General features: G+C 49.4%; 1 protein-coding gene across 1 annotated transcript; it reads left to right on the top strand.

The window, feature by feature from the left end:
- The first annotated feature begins 226 nt into the window (after nt 1-226).
- On the top strand, nt 227-19,571 carry PGM2 (phosphoglucomutase 2). Its single transcript, XM_032955520.2, has 14 exons — nt 227-512; nt 5,776-5,943; nt 6,769-6,875; nt 9,776-9,860; nt 10,435-10,518; nt 11,019-11,212; nt 11,684-11,873; nt 12,681-12,778; nt 14,014-14,200; nt 14,995-15,088; nt 15,226-15,355; nt 16,263-16,491; nt 16,907-17,040; nt 18,231-19,571. The coding sequence occupies exons 1-14, from the start codon at nt 450-452 to the stop codon at nt 18,331-18,333; spliced, it is 1,866 nt and encodes a 621-aa protein (XP_032811411.1). The 5' UTR covers nt 227-449; the 3' UTR covers nt 18,334-19,571.
- The last annotated feature ends 190 nt before the right edge of the window (nt 19,572-19,761 follow it).

The raw sequence follows: 19,761 nt of genomic DNA, 5'->3' as shown, positions 1-19,761 counted from the left end.
CAATCACCACCACCACTAACAACCCAACCCAAAACTCTGCCAGCACGGACACGCCCCCTTTAAAACGCGAGCCACGTGCGTTTAATTCCGTACGCTTGATAGGCGCCGCCTCGCCCTCCCATTGGGCCACGCGCCGCCGCCCTCACCCAACCACGAGCTTCGACGCCCGACCAATGGGCGAGGGCGGGATGCAGCCGGTGCCCCGCCCCCACCGCCGGCCCGCCGCGCGTATCCACGCTACGGAATATAATCTGGGCCCCGGGGTTTCTCACGGTTCTCGATCGTTCCTCTTCCTCCTCCTCCTCCGCTCCCTTTAATTGAATCGCAGCGGCGAAGTCTCTGCGCTGAACAACTCCGTGTGTGCATGAACTCCGTGCGTGTGTGCATGAACTCCGTGTGTGCATGAACTCCGTGTCGTGTGTGCGAGCTATCCCGCCCCGCCCGTCGAGATGTCTGACGAGCTGGCGGCGGTGACGGAGACTGCGGCGCGCCAGTGGCTGCGCTGGGACAAGGTGCGTGTGTGACAACTATCAGGCGCGGGGGGTGCGTGGGCGACGCCGTCGCCGGAGCGGGAGATGGGAGGTAGGAGGCGGGGGGGGGCAGCGGTGGCAGCGGTGGCGACGCGCTCGAGTGGGGTCGGTCACGGTGGCGCCGTCTCTCCTGCACCAAGTGTTTCCGGACAGGGCGAGCGGGCAGGTGTTCACCTTTTGGCGTGACCTCTACAGGCGGGCGGACCCGGCGCACCTGGGACGTTGGTCCAAGGGTTCCAACCGCGTAGCAACGTTGGGCCAACGGTGGAACCGGTGGGAACCCCTCCCATCGGTGGGACCCCCCCCCCCCCCATCGGTGGGACCCCCCCCCCATCGGTGGGACCCCCCCCCCCATCGGTGGGACCCCCCCCCATCGGTGGGACCCCCCCCCCAAGGGTTCCAACCGCGCAACCAACGTCGCGTGCTTATAGACACGCAGGCAGTTTAACCCGGAGAATCAGCACGGGACACAGCCGGTTGGATTGAATATAAAAACTCTTTAATGTCCAGCAATAACTGTACAAAGTGGTATTACATTATTTTAAATGTAACTGTTGTACGTGTGATCGTCGTCAGCTAAGCAGGCGTTGATTTAACCCGCACACTGCCCGGATGGGTGGGGATGTTGCCGTGGGGCTGCGGGGGTTCGCATTGTCAGCAGCAACATCGACTGTGGTACAGCGTGGGTGATCCCCCTCCCGTCTAGCAGTGTATCAAACATGCTGTACCGTGCATAATGTTCACGTAATGCCAATAGTTTCTGCATTTTCATCCCATTGTTTCGGTAATGACATCAAAGGAAGGCCACCCACCTTCACCGGGCACACATTGCGCGGTTTGGAAATTCTGTTTAGAAAATGGGTGTCTCGGTATTGTTATTCCGCTGCCGTGGATTTGCATGGAATATTTATGCTGTTTGCCAGCGTGCCAGCGTCGCTTGCTATACAACGTGAACATGCGTTCTCGTGAGAGAGTGCGTATCCAGCAGGCGAGGCCGCCTTGCATACCAACATCAACTCGGTATCGTTTGCCCCGTATTCTTGTACAGGGAAGTTGAGTTTTCAGGTCCATACGGAGTGCAGCTGTTTCAATACTGCACATTTTATAGTGTCGTGGAATATAGAGTGTAGTGCGTAGTTTAGTGTATAGTACAGGGTGCTTACTTTTTGTAGCACTTCTGAGAATTTGCAACAATACCACAAGATAGATATGTGCTGCTGCCTCCAGGCTCTGGAGACCACCTCGAGAAGATTCCAGGCCACGTGTTGACAACGATGGCGAACAAGTGGAGAATCTTTGACTTTTTGAAGCTATTGACATCACATTTGTTATTATGTTACAGTGTGTTATTATCCGTTCTTTTTCCCCCCATTAAAAACGATAGTCCAATGTAAGTATTAACATTTTTTTTAAAGCACCCTGTATTGTAGTGTATAGTAGCGTACCTGTCAATTCGTACAGTTTACCCGTATTCTTGTAGCCGTTTCAATACGAACACATTTTATAGTGTAATGAAATGTAGAGTGTAGTGCATAGTGTAGTTTATAGTAGCATACTTGTCAACCCATACAGTTTACCCCGTATTCTTGTTCAATTGTACAGTACACCTCGGGATTAAATGTCTCACTTGCTGCACAATTGTTTCGAGTCCCTGGAAGGTAGCCGTTGGTACGTCGGAATCTTGATCAGAATCATCTGTGTTGAGACTGGGGGAATCCGATGAGCTATGAAGCTCTTTTTCACAGATGCCCAGCATATGGGACGGGTCTGCAATCATAGCGAGAGGTGTACTTGATGTGGGGTGCCGGGTGGCCTACCCAGACAGATCCAGCTGAAATAATGATAAGCTCCATCATATACCGTGTCAGCCCATACGGTTTACCCCGTATTCTTGTACAGGGAAATTGAGTTTTCAGGTCCATACGGGGCACAGACGTTTCAATACGGGGACACAAAAAGTTGTATTCTATATGTTTGTGTTTTTCCCTTGTGATGGGACTTTGTAGGATGAACTTTGCGATGTATAAGGGGCACGGGGGTGACCAATAAGGTCTGAATTAGTCTGTAATAAGGTAGGGCACTGATAAGGGTTTGACAGGTATGATCTTGATTCGTTCATGGATAGTATGCCCATTCGGCTTCTCTTTGGCCAGATAGAGAGGGCTAAATGGACGCGAAACGCGGTAGACAAGAGATGGGAGCTGATGCTGTGCAAGAGGATACCCAGCTGAGTGGTGGACTTGCCGAAGAACCCAGTACCTGTGGTGTCATGATCGGTCTCTATGCGAGAGGAGGCTTATAAAGGACGCTATCGAGCAGAGGAGTGAGGTTCACAACGACGAGCGGAGCGCCGGGCGGATAAAATGCAGCGAGGTGGCACAGTGGGGGGCACAGCTTGTGCACCTAGCCTGGCACAGCTGGTGCATCTGCCGGTCATCTCAGTCAACCCATAGCACTGGGCCTGCCCCGTGACCTCCTACCAGCAGCGAACCTTCGACCCTTCACGTTGCAGCCTCAAAGTGCACCTAGCCTGGTACAAGCACTGTGGTGACATCACTGCCACTTAGTGATGAAAGGTGGCTGTTGTTGAAAGTTTAACACCACGGCCTACGGTTACTTAGCAACAAGCCTTGATATGACACGCTTGCAGTACAGTGATTTTGAGGCTAGTGTTGGTAGAGCACTTAAGATGACACCTTAATAGTCGAATTATTAAAGGCAATAATAACATCAGCATTTGAATTCATCTGTAAAGATCAGTAATTATTTTTTACCTAAAACGTTATCTAAAAATATTCAACTCATAATCTGCAATAAATCTCAAATACATTCCTTTTCTGGTTCTTTGTAACACAAAGGTAGACTTTCCAAATTTACACATAGAGCAAATGACCTGTTTGCTGAGAGACTTTTGTGGCCTGAATAAGCTCATTAATATGGTCCTACGATCATGCACAAACTCAATGTGGGCATTATGCCTTGATGCTTCAAGGCCACTGCTAAAATAGTCACCGTAAATCAATGCACGGTGCGCAATTGTTGATATTTTGCGACAGTGGGATGGAAAGATTCGAACGCGCCTAAAGAATGGCACTTTTACTGTGCTCAACAATGTATTTCCTTCATTAAAGAAAGGCAGAAATAAATATCTCATTGTTATGTCCCATGCATCTCAATTTATTGCTTGTACATTGAAAAGGACAAAGGGATGATGGCAGTTGGTAAAGAATAAGGATGGAGTTGCAGCCGAGTAATGGAAGGGGAAATCCATCGGGGAAGATGGAATGATGAAATATGATTTTGTGCTATTTTAGTGATGAATACAGTTGATCAGAGGTGAAACTCTGCGATTGCTCTCTTGACTGCTCATCACCCCACTGCTGGCAAAAGGGCCTCCACTTAAGCAAGCTTAAGAGGGCATTTGGTTTTCTTCTCAATTCTGACCAGAAGTTTTGGAGGAAGGTGGGCTACCAACACTTTACCCAACTACACGTGACTTGCAGATCGACTAACTGTGGTGTTGGGTTGACAAAGAGGTAGGGGAGGGAGGGGGGATATCAGAAACCTACACCACAGTTTCAACTGCCGGGCCAGGAGATGGAATCGAACCGATAACCTCTGGGTTGTAAGTCCAGTGTGCTCACCATATTCCAAGGCAGCAGCTTCCCGTATGTTTCTGAGCAAGATATTTTGTTGCTCGAGACATTTCAGTGCTTACGGAAAACTGGTAACTGTTTTTTTTTGTGTCACGCGGTTACCGATTTTACGACAACACTAATAACAAGGAGCAAAGCTGTTTGCTGGTAGCACACAGCGTGGTGTTAGAAGGAAACCATCTGCCGGGTTTTGCTCGAGTAAAACAGTAATGCCGATCTGTGGCCATGATGGTGATGAAACCGTAATACTATACCTTAGCCATCTCCATTTGGCACATGCCTAACTTTTTGGGTTCATGGACAGTGGTGAGGTTTTTTTTAGCAATGATCCACACCCATCAACACACACGAGATGTAATGCTGCTGTCGTCTTTACCGCAGTCGCTCAGTCCCATCACACCTCAATTCGGATGAATCTCCTTCCGTGTCTGCCAGGAAACGGCATCCTTTACAATTGCATTTGGTTGCAGGATCTCGTGCCCGGCCTCAGAGGGTTTGACCATGTTCTTGAGGGAGTGTTGACGCAGCGGAGAAAGACGCATTTGCATCCACTTTGTCTTCATTAAAACTCAGCTTCTTGAAGCACGTTGTGTCCGTCAGAGGGGCGTATACAGTACGCGATGGTTTCTTGTTAAAACATTGACGCACGCTGGCTATGGTATTGCAAATGCAGCTCTGAGTAAATATGGTTTCCGCCCATCCCCCCCAGCATCCATAATGGGTTTGCTTACAAATTTTCTTGTTTCCCAGAGAGCATTTCCAATTTTTAAATAAGCTGCTTTTGTGTGCACAGTGCATTCACGCCCATTCCATTATCGCCGAGGTAAAAGTGTGCTGGCGATTCCGCAGTTTGGTTATTTTTTTCACGTAGGGCATTCATAGGAGTAGTTTCTAGTTGGTTTGTGTGCAAAGGGTGTTCTGGTGGTGTGTGGAGCCCATGACAGAAACTGCTTTGGAAGGCCTCATTTAATATTATCGCGTCTCCGATATAGCACGGTTGGCTACGTACAGTGCGAAAGAAGTTCAACATACATAATAAACTCCTAAACAGTCGTGGACTATTTTTAATATAGTATTTGGAAATTTTATTGAAGTAAAAAAGAAACCCCTCAAATTCGTTTCGCAATTCAATTGTAAAGCAGAATATTTCTTGTTCGAGCTCCGCTGATGTGGTCAGGACACCACCGCAGGAACGGATGATGGCCGAAGGCGGACAGACGAGACTCCTGACGGAGTGGCAGGCGGCGGGGGGAGAGTGCCTACGGGGAAGGGGAAGACAATCGCGGAGATGGAGCAATCGTATCCGTTCATGTGCGGGAGTGAGATCGCTGCTAGAAGCACAAGACCGCGAGGCGTGGCGATGCTGTGGTCAAAGCCTTCATCCGGCAGTGGATAAACAGACTCTGATGCTGTAGAAAAACCCAATGTGTGAAAGGTGTCGTTTAATTTTGAATGTCATTTATTTAATATCCTTCCCTATTTATGGGAAGGGCATAAAAAAAAATGCTATGGGCACATCACCGTCCTGGCCAACATCCGGGCCCGGCTCTGGAAGGCGCTGATGAGCGCGCGTATTTTGTTTTGTGCAGAACGAGAAGACGAGAGCAACGGTGGAGAAACTGCTGGAGGATGGAGCGGTGTCGGAACTGCGGGAGAGGCTGGGCAGCCGTATGGAGTTTGGCACGGCAGGGCTGCGTGCCGCCATGGGAGCGGGAAGCTCGTGCATGAACGACCTCACCGTCATCCAGACCACGCAGGTGCCACCCCCCCCCCGCTAACCGCTCCCACGTGGGTGTCCATGTAGCCACATTGCTGGATGTTGTCTGTTGGTGTGTCCTGATGCAGTGTGTGTGTCTGTGTTTTTGCCAGTGCGGCGATGACCCTTGATTCCGAGTAAACAATATCGTGCCGTGAGAGCTGAACGGTGTCTGTGTTATTATTACTGCAAACTCCAAATTTATACCTGGATATCCAAATTTACACCTGTATATTTGGAGTTTGCATGTTCTCCCTGTGGTCACATGGATTTTTCTCCGGTTCCTCCGGTTTTCCCCTCCACATTTAGAAACATGCGTTTAGAGTAATCGGTTGCTATAGATTTCCACATGATAAGCCGCTGCTTCTTTGAGGTATCATTTGTGGCCAGGTCGCTTCTGAAAATAAGAGCAATATAGCTCAGTGGGCCTTACTTGGTAAAATAAAAAGTTTAGTTTATAATAGTTTTTAATCTCGAAACACCTATTACCAGGTCACCTGCAATGCACCAAATCTCATCATATCTCAGGCTCATTAGGGTTGAGCCTGGTGAGTGCTTGGATAGGTTGCTACCATGCACAGTTTGTCATGGGACTGTGGGGCGCTATGTAGAATGCAGTAGAGGGCAGTGCAGTCAATAGCTATTGTACTCTACCTCTGTGTTCCCACTTCTATGTTTCCCTCTTCACAAACGCGCATCGACGATCAGTGGTAAAATATGCTCAAATGACCCACGGTATAGGTAGGTGTTTATCCAGCGGTGGATTTTCGGACGATAAAATAATAAAGTACGAATGTCTTTGTCCCCACCCGCCCCCCCTCCCCAGGGATTTATGCGCTACTTGGAAAAGATGTGTCCGGATCTCAAGCAGAAAGGAGTGGTGATAGGCCATGATGCTCGTGCTGATCCACTCAGCAATTCCAGTAGCAAAAGGTGCGATCACATGCATGTGTGGTACATGTCACCGAATCGCGCGCTTTCAGATGCGCTTCTGCGACCATCTGGAACGCTCTTCCTTCCAATATTAGGAAGCCACTGGAGCTGTGCACTTTTAAACCATATAGATTGAAAACTAATTTCTTTGGATTAGCACGTTTGGCTACATACGGTGCAAAGGAAGTTCCATGTACATACGTGTGTGTGTGAGTGCGAGATGGGCTGATGTTATTCGTGAGAAAGTTCTCGAGATTTCCTGCGAGTGTGACTATGTCATTACTGCAATTATACTTTTTTTTTGCTAAGTCTCACAACTTCAGGTGGCCTTGATTGAAGGTTGTGTACGCTGGATAGTGTTTGCCGTTTTGTGCATGTTGTGTAAATCTACTCTTTATTTTTTGCATTCATTTATACGGTGAAATGAAGCATATAGGAACTTCCAGTGTGTCATTTTCAGTCGTCATTTCTAGGTTACGCTCGTTTGTGAGAATTTTTTTCCCAGAATGCTCCGCTATCTCAGAAGCTAAGCAGGTTTTTTTAGTGTGGTTAGTGCTTGGATGGGTGTTATGGAGTGCAGGGCTATGTTGTAGGCAGCACAGGGCAATGCAGTAATATTGGACTGTACTCTTGTGCTCTCAAGTGGATGTTCCGCTCCTTCACCACCCCCCCCCCCCCGAACCAGCGTGGTGAAGTATGTTCAAATAACTGTCATGATCCACCATGCATGGAGAGGCGCTCATCCAGCACAGCATTGCAGAAAGCCTGTCCGTGTACAACGGGGTGGCTTAGCTGCACAACAGCAGCACAACAGCAAGTGTAGGGCAAGCGGCTCGCAATTGTAAGGTTGTCAGATCAAATCTTAATTGGGTGTTAACTCGGCCCATCACCTGTCCGCGGTCGATACAATAAGTACCAATTTGTGGGGGCATCAACAGTGATTGTGCTATGGATATTCCTGCTTCTGCCACAGTTACGTGGATTTTCCACCACTGGCTCAGGATTGTTAAACATTGGATGTGCGCTGCCACAATGCTCATTTGAGTAGGAAATCGCTGATTTTTGTGTTGCTCGTTAACCCAATTTATTCATAATGAAACTGGCAAGAGTCATAAAATACCTTACGTGAAGGGTGTTGTGCAGTGGGGTAATTGAATGTATCTTGTCAGAGGAGTCTGTGGTGTATGAAGGCTCATCTTATCTTCACGTAATTTATATAGCACCTTGAACAAGGCCTTCACCAAGGCGCTTTGTAGAAAAATTAAGAACGGTATGTTTGAATGTAATGGGGAAGGTGAGGTGCATAAAATATATGAGGAAGTAATGGGCGAGCCTGTGATGCTTGAATTGGGTTAAAGCAAAGTTGACGAGGGCAAATGAAGATAAATGGATTGGATCAATGGGGAATGAGTGGTAGACATGGAGACAGATTGTGAATGAGTGGTGGCCATGGAGAGAGATTGTGAATGAGTGGTAGCTATGGAGAGAGATTGTGAATGAGTGATGGCCATGGAGAGAGATTGTGAATGAGTGATAGCCATGTAGAGAGTTTGTGAATGAGTGATAGCCATGTAGAGAGTTTGTGAATGAGTGGTGGCCATGGAGAGAGATTGTGAATGAGTGGTGGCCATGGAGAGAGATTGTGAATGAGTGGTGGCCATGGAGAGAGATTGTGAATGAGTGGTGGCCATGGAGAGAGATTGTGAATGAGTGGTAGCTATGGAGAGAGATTGTGAATGAGTGATGGCCATGGAGAGAGATTGTGAATGAGTGATAGCCATGTAGAGAGTTTGTGAATGAGTGATAGCCATGTAGAGAGTTTGTAAATGAGTGGTGGCCATGGAGAGAGATTGTGAATGAGTGGTGGCCATGGAGAGAGATTGTGAATGAGTGGTGGCCATGGAGAGAGATTGTGAATGAGTGGTGGCCATGGAGAGAGATTGTGAATGAGTGGTGGCCATGGAGAGAGATTGTGAATGAGTGGTAGCCATGGAGAGAGATTGTGAATGAGTGGTAGCCATGGAGAGAGATTGTGGATGAGTGGTGGCCATGGAGAGAGATTGTGAATGAGTGGTAGCCATGGAGAGAGATTGTGAATGAGCGGTGGCTATGGAGAGAGATTGTGAATGAGCGGTGGCCATGGAGAGAGATTGTGAATGAGTGATGGCCATGGAGAGAGATTGTGAATGAGTGGTGGCTATGGAGAGAGATTGTGAATGAGTGGTGGCTATGGAGAGAGATTGTGAATGAGTGGTAGCTATGGAGAGAGATTGTGAATGAGTGATAGCTATGGAGAGAGATTGTGAATGAGTGATAGCTATGGAGAGAGATTGTGAATGAGTGGTAGCTATGGAGAGAGATTGTGAATGAGTGGTGGCTATGGAGAGAGATTGTGAATGAGTGGTGGCTATGGAGAGAGATTGTGAATGAGCGGTGGCCGTGGAGAGAGATTGTGAATGAGTGATGGCCATGGAGAGAGATTGTGAATGAGTGGTGGCTATGGAGAGAGATTGTGAATGAGTGGTGGCTATGGAGAGAGATTGTGAATGAGTGGTAGCTATGGAGAGAGATTGTGAATGAGTGATAGCTATGGAGAGAGATTGTGAATGAGTGGTAGCTATGGAGAGAGATTGTGAATGAGTGATAGCTATGGAGAGAGATTGTGAATGAGTGGTAGCTATGGAGAGAGATTGTGAATGAACGGTGGCCATGGAGAGATTGTGAATGAGTGATAGCTATGGAGAGAGATTGTGAAGAGGAAGCAGGAACGGCGGTAGCGGTTATAAGGAGGAAGATCAATGAGTCGTGGGGTGACCTCGGGGAAATAAAATGAGTTTTGAGGGGGGCGTGGAAACGATTGAGCCAAGATGTTGCTGCGGTTGTGTCCGTGACTCTGGCAGGTTTTCCCGGCTGGCAGCGGTGGTGTTTTTGAGCCAGGGAGTCCCCGTCTACCTGTTCTCTCAAATTTCACCAACCCCATTTGTGGTGCGTTCCATTTAGTGTGACACACTCTCGACCGATTACACCAGACTGTTAACGCTGCCCCCACGTGGATTACGTATCCGGATTTGAACCTTGCGTGCCGATGTCTTTTCAGTGCTTGTGAGGTTAATGATGCGTACGATATTGTTTTTATTATTGTGTCGTTTACCCCACCTGTTGCGCAACTAATGAATGTTTTGCTTTACGTATCCTAAGTTAGCACCGCCGGCACCGTACCGTATTACGAGTAGAGTTCATGTTGCTCACAACTGTTCAACGAAATGTCATCATTCATTTTTACCAATAGGTGGCACAATATGCATCTAGAGCAGTGGTTGGCAACCTGTGGTTCTGTAAGGACTGCTTCGTGATGTTATCTATCGAGGACCACCGTCTCGTGTTCACATGCATTGCGGCTCTTGAGATTTTTTTTACCGTAGTCGAAAACAATGACCCCTGTCCTTGAGCATTTCATAAAGAGAGAGGGTTACATCAGACAAGTTAATGTTAAAGCATACGATGTTTAATAGATTGTTTTTGTTTGTTCCTGTGCGCGCACTCGTGTGAACGCGTCCAGCCGTACACGGTGGTGCACCTTGGTTTGTCTGCCGGCATCATGGTCACCGCCTCCCACAACCCCAAGCAAGACAATGGCTACAAGGCAAGCGCTGTAATTATGCTGTTGTAGGGCGTTTTCAAGTGGCCATGTGTTTTATTGTTCGGCGGTGTTTACTCTACAGCTCGGACTTGAAAACGTCTTCATTGAGCCCCGTGTTTATGGGAAGAACGACTGGCTCCGAGTGCGTGTGACCCGTCTTTACGTTTCCACGGTATTTGGAACGATTTCAAATAATATTTTGCGATTATTACTCAACTTTGAGGTGGAGCGGTAAGCTGTATATAAGTAAATATGATGGTTTTATGAGCTCGGTGACCCGAGTTCAGTTCTTGGTCAGAGCTAAAATCAGTGGCGGGCGACATCCCAACCGGTCGTGGCCTCTCCTTCACTGACCCGCGTTGACCAGCTTGGTGAAGTCTAGCCAAACAAACCCCCCCCACGATCTGTATGTGGTGTCGGGGATGCCCTCATACAGCAGTGCCAGTTTGGCAAGCCCACGTGGATGGTTGTTTTCCCCCATGACGCCGGTCGTAATTGGGCAGGTGTACTGGAGCAACGGTGCCCAAATCATCTCGCCGCACGACACGGGCATCGCACGTGCCATTCAGGAGAACCTGGAGCCCTGGGAGGGGTCGTGGCTGGAAGCCCTGGCTGACACCAGCCCCCTGTGCAAGGACCCATTTGCCGACATCAATCGCGACTACTTCAGCGACTTGCGCAAACTCTGCTTTCACAGGTGCCATTCTTTAGTGAGATCAATAAGGAAACGCATCTTGTACTTCTTATATCCGTCTTTACGACGGTTGGGGCACACGTGCCCCCCACTCGTGCTGCCTTGACGTAGCGATGCCTCGACGTTCTGTGTTATGTTCTGCGTTTCTTCCGTGCCCTGCTGCTGTTCCGTCTCGGGTCCGTTCTTTGATGTCGCTTGCCCAGCTGATGCGCGGTTTCTGCCATGTCCTCTTGAGCCTTCTACTAAACCCTCGAGCGACACGCACGGTGGCCTGTTCGCCGCCGCTCCCAGCTGGTTGTGCTGTCCGCCGCAGGTGAACTCAGCATTGTGGCGAATAACCTTCGCGCACTCCGACGGCAATCGACGAAGCGCCAGTGCCCAAAGTCATTTGCGACTTTTACGAACCACTTTTACGTTTGTCTGCGTTAAGCGAACCGTCGGGAAAGCTGAGCTGCTCCTTTCTTTGCCGGGCAGGGAGCAAAACGAGCGCTCGCCCCTCAAGTTCGTGCACACGTCCGTGCACGGCGTGGGCCACGACTTCGTGCAGTCATCGTTCGCCGCCTTCGGCCTCGCGCCGCCCATCGCCGTGGCCGAGCAGAAGGACCCCGATCCCGAGTTTCCCACCGTCAAGTACCCCAACCCGGAGGAGGGCAAGGGCGTGCTGGTACGCGGTGCCTTTGTTGACGCCGCCGGGGCCGCTTCCCGAGTGGGAGGGGCGCCCGCACGCAGCCGCGAGCCGTGCTTTCCTTGTTCGTTTTATTTTTTGAGCCAGCTGGCCAGGATTGGACACCCTGGCCAACTGGAGAGCACGGACGAAGTGCCACGAACCGAACATTAAAACGAGCAATGTATGAATGTTGAACTTCTTTCGCACCGCACGTAGCCAACCGTGCTAATTGGAGATGCAATAACATATTTAAGAAGCACAGTTATGAGACAAATAAGATGTATACAATTAAAAGCAGAGTTAAAGTAAAAAATAATACTAGATCTCATCTGGTCCTCAAACTATCCGGGACACATCACACCAGGGTGTGACTTTTAGTACCACCCCCGGTGTTCACTATCGTGGAAGCAAATAATGCCGCTTCCACAATGCACCCTTGTGAACCCCTGTGAGACAATAAACCAGGGCCTGGATAGTAATGTTTTTAGTCGCTGATGAAGAAGCAGTTGTGGGGTGGCAGCGGAGGTCTGACTCGGGGCCTGGATGAACGGCACTCGCGAACGATCTTGACAATTTACAATTTCCTGCCAGCATAAACATTGGAAGCCCAAATAATAGTGTTGGCTGATAGGCTATTTACATTGAAACACACTGATTTAATTGCAGATGTACGTGTTCGTGTTAAGTTTTGGGAAATGCGTGCATTCATACGTAACATATACTTTCCATTGATGTTCCACATTGAAATCTCGGAATTATTTTATTTGTTTGCGTACGTTTCGTTGGCGTTTTGATTTTTTTCAGAATTTGGCGATAAAGCTGGCGGAGCGAGAGGGGGCGCGAGTGATCCTCGCAAACGACCCTGACGCGGACCGTCTGGCCGTGGCCGAGCGGCAGGACGCGTGAGTTGTGCACTTCACTCGTAAAGACAAAGATCCCCTCCGGATAGCCTTAACACACTGTTGGGGCAAGTGCTGTTAGCGAGTAGCACCTATGAAGTCTGGCACTGTGGCACACTAGAGGGTGGGTGACCAGCACCACACCCGGCCACCTTTGTCTCCACAGTAGTGAAGTTTACACACCACACCAGGTACTGATTTGAGGCGGCGATCCTGCCATAAACGCAACGGGCACTGGACCCCTGCCGCACTTCCGACTAGCACGGTTGGCTGCATACGGCGCGAGTCCACCGTACATCCTGCCCGTAGCTGCCCATAGCTGCCTAAAGCTGAGCGTAGCTGTAGGAGGCCTGCAGAGTCTGTATTCTGACTGTTATCTTTCTCTTGTTCTCTTTCTCCTCATCTCTTTGTCCTCCCAACAGTGAGTAAGTCAAATTTTCGTCTCACGTTTTTGTTTTGTGTATTTTCACGCTGACTTTTAACGCCTTATCTCTTTCATTTGTGTTTTGTTTTGGAGTTTCACGAGCGTCATTCTTATTATTCACTTCAAATGGCTAACATCGCAGACGGCGCAAGTTATACAGTATTTGAAACGCATAATTCGTATTAACGTTGAATAATTCAAGCATTGCATCTAGGCATAAGGTTTTCCTTTTCACTCAATTTTAATACGACGTTGTTGTCAACCTGAAAAATCCCACTCGTGGTTAAAAGCCTCGCACCTTTGCTTCCATTCATTCCATCCTCTGTTCAACATCGTGCTATGTAACTGTGGTCCTGCATGTAAAGCAGTGTGTTTGGAAGTGCACATGTACGTGTTTGTCTTTCTGCACCAACTTTGTCCTTGGTAGAGGCACGTGCGCTGTGCGTGTCCGCGCCAGCCGTGCACAGGCCAGCCGTGCACAGGCCAGCCGTGTGCAGGCCAGCCGTGCACAGGCCAGCCGTGTGCAGGCCAGCCGTGTGAATACCAGCCATGCGCAGGCCAGCCGTGCACAGGCCAGCCGTGTGCATGCCAACCGTGTCCGTGCCAGCCGTGTGCATGTCAGCCGTGTGCATGCCAACCGTCGCGCCCGGTTAACCCCCAGCACCACGGTCTTTCCGAGCTTTCGACAACACTTTTCACGTCGCCTCAAAGCGTCCTTTGCCTGGCACAAGCGCCGTGGTGACATCGCCCGCCGCTTTAGTGGCGATTGGTGGCCTCTTGTGGCAGTCATTGCCGTTGTCTGGTTGTGCCCCAGTGGGGACTGGAAGGTGTTCACGGGCAATGAGGTGGGAGCGCTGCTCGGCTGGTGGCTCTTCTACTGTTGGAAGGAGCGCTCGCCCCCAGGCACTCGTGCTCCCCTGGACCGCATCTCCATGCTCTCCAGCACGGTCTCCTCCAAGATCCTGCGAGCCATCGCCCACAAAGAGGGGTTCCATTTCGAGGCAGGTCTACGTGGCACGCGCGCCCCAGCGCACACCGACCACACCCTTACAGCAGTGTTCTTCGCTAATTTTCGGAGGAGGTCACTTTCGCCGGTAAGACGTAAGTGTGAGGGCCGCCACACAGTTGAAACCATTGGGGGTTTGACAGCACGATGATGATTGGGGTGTTTTCACATGTTGTGTATTGTCGGAGGCCGCACGTAATGGGTCGCACTAAAGGTGGCCCGCCAGTGGCCCGCGGGCCTTGCAATGAAGAACACTGCCCTACAGACTCACACCCAGGCCTGAATACGTGTGTACATGTACACACACAGATTGTCAGTCCACCGCTAGATCAGGGTCACCCCCCACCCCCTACACGCACTGTTTGTAGTGCAGGTTATGTGATGATACTTGAGCGCGCTGGTCAGTGTGGGTGGGGTGAAAGCTGCGAGCGTAGACGGGGGGCGAGAGAATTGCAGCGCTGCAATGGATTTTGCTCCACTGCTCTCACACTGCGGTGCAGCCATCGATAACATCTGTTACTATGCAAGGTGGTCACCCATCCAAGCACTGCCCAGTCTTTAATGCTCTTTAGCTTCCTGAAGCGGACAAGATCGGTGCATGGTGGGGTGGTTTGGTCATGGGGCCTATTTACATCGTATCCCAAAATTGCATAAATGAACATCATGAAGACATGCCCTTGCGCATTTCAATTTTCATCCCAATTTATTGTTGGATCAACGCTGGGCGTCTTTCAACTTGCTGCTCTTCACTGCTCCCACCCTTGTCCTCTGCACCCATCCCGGCCTCAGGAGACACTAACCGGCTTCAAGTGGATGGGCAACCGTGCCAAAGAGCTCATGGACCAAGGCAAGACCGTGCTGTTTGCCTTCGAGGAGGCCATCGGTAAGCCTACGTCGCCGCTCTCGCGTTTCGCCTCGTAAGCTGCGCTCGCGAGGCCTCTCTGCTGTCTGGTGCCGGAGCGAGACAAGTCGTTCAGGAGGTTCCGTGATGACGGGAGCGATCGCCGTGTGTGAGCGCAGGGTTCATGTGCGGCACCACCGTTCTGGACAAGGACGGCGTGAGTGCGGCGGCTGTTGCGGCCGAGATGGCGATTCACCTCGCTACCAAGAAGCTAACGCTTACCAAACAGCTCACCCTCATCTACGAGGAGTATGCGTGCCACTTTTGCACCCATAAACCATCAACATAAATCATCCTCATGCGAACTGCGGTCATCTTGGCTAGCCATGGAACAAAGACAGTCCACCGCATTGCACGCTTTCAGGTGCGCTTCTGCGGCCGTCTGGAACGTTCTTCTGACATTAGGAAGCCACTGGAGCTCTACACTCTTAAATCTAGATTGAAAACGAATTTCTTGAGCTGCTTTTTGTGTTTATGTTGTTGTCCTTCCCCCACACCTCCGATTAGCATGGTTGGCTACGTACAGTGTGAAATAAGTTAAATATAATACATACTTAGCTAATGTCACCAGTAATTTTTCAATACGTAGTGATCCATAATTATATACTTGTGTGAATATCTGCTGTTTTTTCTTCGATGCACAAATGTACATGTTGTACCTTCATTCTGGACAACGGGTTAAATGTAATTATTTATCCAGGGCAGGCTCACTTACTAAAAGAAACCGTGTATATAACGGTCGGAGGGAACGGTGGCACAGTGGTTCATCCACTGTGCTATGTTACCTGAAGCAATAACTAACACCAGTAGAGAGTTATATTTGAACCAGTCCTGAGTCCCACCTACACCAACCCATGCTGATCAGCTGGATGAAGTTTAGCAAAAAGGCGACCCCATGGCTGATACAACGTTGGGAGGCCTGAATCCAGCTGATTGTAATCCAAGTGTGTTTTTTCTGGGTCAGGCTATATATCAAACTACTCTTTCTCTTCCACACTTGAATTTTTGAGCATTTATTTGTTGACTCTTTTTTTTTTTGACATCGAAGTGCAACTCGTAGATTTTTTTTTTTACCACTCGTCGGTCCAAGCCCTCGGGCCACCCCGAACGCGTTCTCTACGCCTCCTCATAGACCCCCGTTATCGCGCGCGTGCAGGTACGGCTACCACATCTCGTGCACCTCCTACTTCATCTGCCACGACCCACCCACCATCGTGCGCATGTTTGAGCGCCTTCGCAAGTGGGCAGGCGCGGAGGAGGAAGGCGGCGTGAGCGGCGGCGGCAGCGGCCGGGCGGCGTACCCCACGTGCTGCGGGCCCTACGAGATCGCCCACGTGCGGGACCTCACCACGGGCTACGACAGCGGCCAGGCCGACAAGCGCGCCGTAAGCCTCGCACGCGCTTCACCACCGCTTCACCTTGACGCCTGCTGCTCGCGATGCCAAACGGTGGGGGGATTTCCCTTCCCCCCCCCCGAGCCTGTGACCAAACTCTCAGAATGTTGTCCCGATGTGGTCGGATCGCGGAGGCTAAGTGGGGATACCGCTTGGGTGTGTGGCCGTCACGCGTAACCGGGTGCGATAGGCTGTGTGGCTCCGTTGTGGGCAGCAGGGGGCAGCTAAGCAGGATCCATTATTTTACAGTACTCTACTCGTATGCTCCCGCCTTGCACCGACCAATGTGCGGAGGTGAGTGGAAAGGCCTTCATCCAACAGCAGGTTTGGCAAAGGGACCGTATAATACTCTCGTTAAAACTTGTTGCTTGGATTGCTCCACCGCGTTGTTGTTGTTGTTGCACAGCTGTTGCCGAGCAGCAGCAGCAGCCAGATGATCACGTTCACCTTCGCCAACGGCTGCGTGGCAACGATGCGCACGAGCGGCACGGAGCCCAAGATCAAGTACTATGCCGAGATGTGCGCTACGCCCGGCAAGAGGTTACCGCTCGCACACGCACACACGCACACACAACAACCACCATTCGCCACTAAGTGGTGGTGACGTCACCACGACGCTGGTGCCAGGCTATGTGCACCTTGAGGCCACGCACACACGCACACACGCACACACGCACTCAGCTTGCCGAATGCACAGCGCACACGTAACCGTGTGCTTGTTGGTCCTACTGACTCGAGCAACAGGCTGCCGATTTGTAATCTAACTTGTAATCTGATTTGTAATCCGATTTGTAATCCCTTTTACCAACATGTTGCACTCAGCGTGCCAAATGCACAGTGCACACTTTTGCAGGCCCTACCGACTCGAGCAACCAGCGGCTAATTTGTAATCCTTTATACTGTGTAACGATTTTCGAACGGTCGTACCGCTCCGTACAATTTTTGTCAGGTGAAAATAAGAAAAATGCAAAGTTCTGCTTTTGACAGACTGGGGTGGGAGCATTAATCGGAAGGGTTAGCAGACGTGGTGCTGCCCCAGTGTTTCCTACTTAGATGGTGGCTGCCTCCTCCTACACAGACCCTCTTAATTGACAGCTTTCTCATGTAGCCTCAGCAGGAACAGAAATACTGCTAGGCGACATTACTAGTATTTTCCCATTTAATGGGTTTCATCCGTGCAAGCTTTTTTGCCCATGGGCCTGTAGTTTGTGCATAATGGCATCCTAACGTAATCTTATTTTTCTCGAGCACTAAACATAGTTTACAAAGCCGTAACGGAAACTGAGCGAGTTCGATGGCAGGGGGACGTGCGAGGGCCGAGGAATGACCGTGACAGAGGGCGGCACGTAGGGTCAAGAGAGGGCAGGGCAGGGACGAGATGGAGTGGAGGGATGCACGCATAATAATGTAAAGTCATTTTTAAAAAATGCAAAATCATCCCGAATGGGCATTGTGTTCTCATCGTGCTGGCATCACGTCAGTTGAGATTTTTTAAAAATGGCTATGTTCGTTTTGGTGTGTGATGTATTGCTGTCTTGATGCGTTTTTTGGGTTGAGCCGCGTGTTGTTTGAGCATGGTGTCCGACGTTTCGCTGCACACGCTGGGAGCTTCTTCGGAAACAGAGCAGTACAGCGCACCAGAGAGTGATATATGGCGCAACCGCAAAAACCCCACGCAGTCGTATTATTATTATTATTGTTGTGTCATGGGTGAAACTTTTGTTTTGCAGAGACACGGTTGGTCTGGCCAAAGAGCTGGATGACTTGATAGAAGCAATGGTGGAGAACTTCTTCCAGCCAGAGAAGAACGGTTTGATTCGACGTGCGGCGTGAGAGGCACGCGACTGCCGTTTCCACCACCACGTCCTGCTGTCCTCCCAGTTCCAGAAAGCATTGACACATGCTTGCCGGTATCGCAGTTTGGCACGCTCGCTTGCAAAGCACATTTTTGTTGTTCACCAGTTATTTCCCAAGATTTAATTACGTACTGTAATGCAGTAAGCACCTTGGGCTTTTCGTAGTGGCCACGTCTGTTTAAAAGAGGCACTGCAATCAAGCTGACGTTAATCCCAAGTCTTATCTTAGCTTTTTAAGTTTAAAGCTTAAGGTGCAGTGACTAAGTTGTCTGGTTTTTCAGTAAATTGAGAAACCGCACATATAATCTATACATAACAGGGTAAGTCGTGAGGTCGTGTAAGCCCATCACTCCTCCAAAGACTCCACAGCACTTGTGCATGGACACTGCGCTTTACGTGGCAAATCTGCCATTTTGATTTAATTTATCTTTAACTCGAGTTTGTAAGTGTTTATTTGAAAGAGGTATATATAATAAAGCTGTTCACACTGCACGATTAGCAGCTTCGTCTGCATCAACATCGGTATTCTGGTCAGCCACTCGTCCAGTTGGTCACGAGATTAACAACTATATCACGTCGATTTGTGTTTACTTTACTGCAAGCTCTTGTCCACGTAATGTTTTGCTGTGCGCGCGTGTCGAGCGCACTCCTGAGTCTTGCTGGCTTGGGTTTTTCGTTTTGTTTAGCCATGTGCACACCGCACACCAACAGTTAACTGGAGGCAAGTGGGTGGTTTGTTTCACGTTTGCACCTTGAAACCACCGACACGGTTAAAATTTTTGTTTTAATGTAATGTTATGGTACGATGGTGTCCATGACTGTAGTTTCATTACAAATCGTCAATTTCAACTAATTTCACCCCACTCTTTCACCAAGGTGATGGCTTGCAGTGTAAAGCAAGTTAAAACGCAGATGTCGCATTCATTTAAACAAATGTACACTGGCTTGTATGGAGAAGAGCCCCCGGATACCCTGCTTAAAATAGCATTAGAATATCGTTTATGGTAATAAAAAAAACAGCTGCGATGTTGGAGCGTTCGTTTGTGGCAGCACCTGGTTTTGTGACCAATTTATGAGCCATTTTGAGAAGTCTTAACTGGTTTCCTCTGAACTCCATCAGATTTGATCGCCTGTTGTCGTCTTCATTTGTAAACTGCCATTTGGGGTTCATGTTCAAGATGTGTTAAGAAAAATAAAAAAATATCGCTTACTGAATATGCTTGGGTTTGGCTGTTCTCATTTGTAAGTGAAACAAATCTATCCACCTGCACAGAAAGCTGAACTCTGTAAAAAATATATATTTTTTAAATCATTGTTTCCCTTCTACGTGACTTTATCGAAAGAGCCAAGAATATGAATCCCTGCAGTCACGAAAGCTTTAAATCAAAATCTGTAAAATCTCAAG

This window comes from Petromyzon marinus, chromosome 16, assembly GCF_048934315.1.
Source record: "Petromyzon marinus isolate PM22_M1 ecotype Great Lakes invasive population chromosome 16, UKy_Petmar_22M1.pri1.0, whole genome shotgun sequence".
Taxonomy (NCBI): domain Eukaryota; kingdom Metazoa; phylum Chordata; class Hyperoartia; order Petromyzontiformes; family Petromyzontidae; genus Petromyzon; species Petromyzon marinus.
This window is presented reverse-complemented; position numbering and strand designations above follow the sequence as displayed.

Excerpts from the sequence above, each read along its gene's own strand:
- PGM2 (XM_032955520.2), top strand. The coding sequence starts at position 450 with ATGTCTGACGAGCTGGCGGCGGTGACGGAGACTGCGGCGCGCCAGTGG. Across the intron at positions 6,876-9,775 it reads AGCAATTCCAGTAGCAAAAG|GTTTTCCCGGCTGGCAGCGG; the intron begins GTGCGATCACAT and ends TGACTCTGGCAG. Across the intron at positions 14,201-14,994 it reads AAGAGGGGTTCCATTTCGAG|GAGACACTAACCGGCTTCAA; the intron begins GCAGGTCTACGT and ends TCCCGGCCTCAG.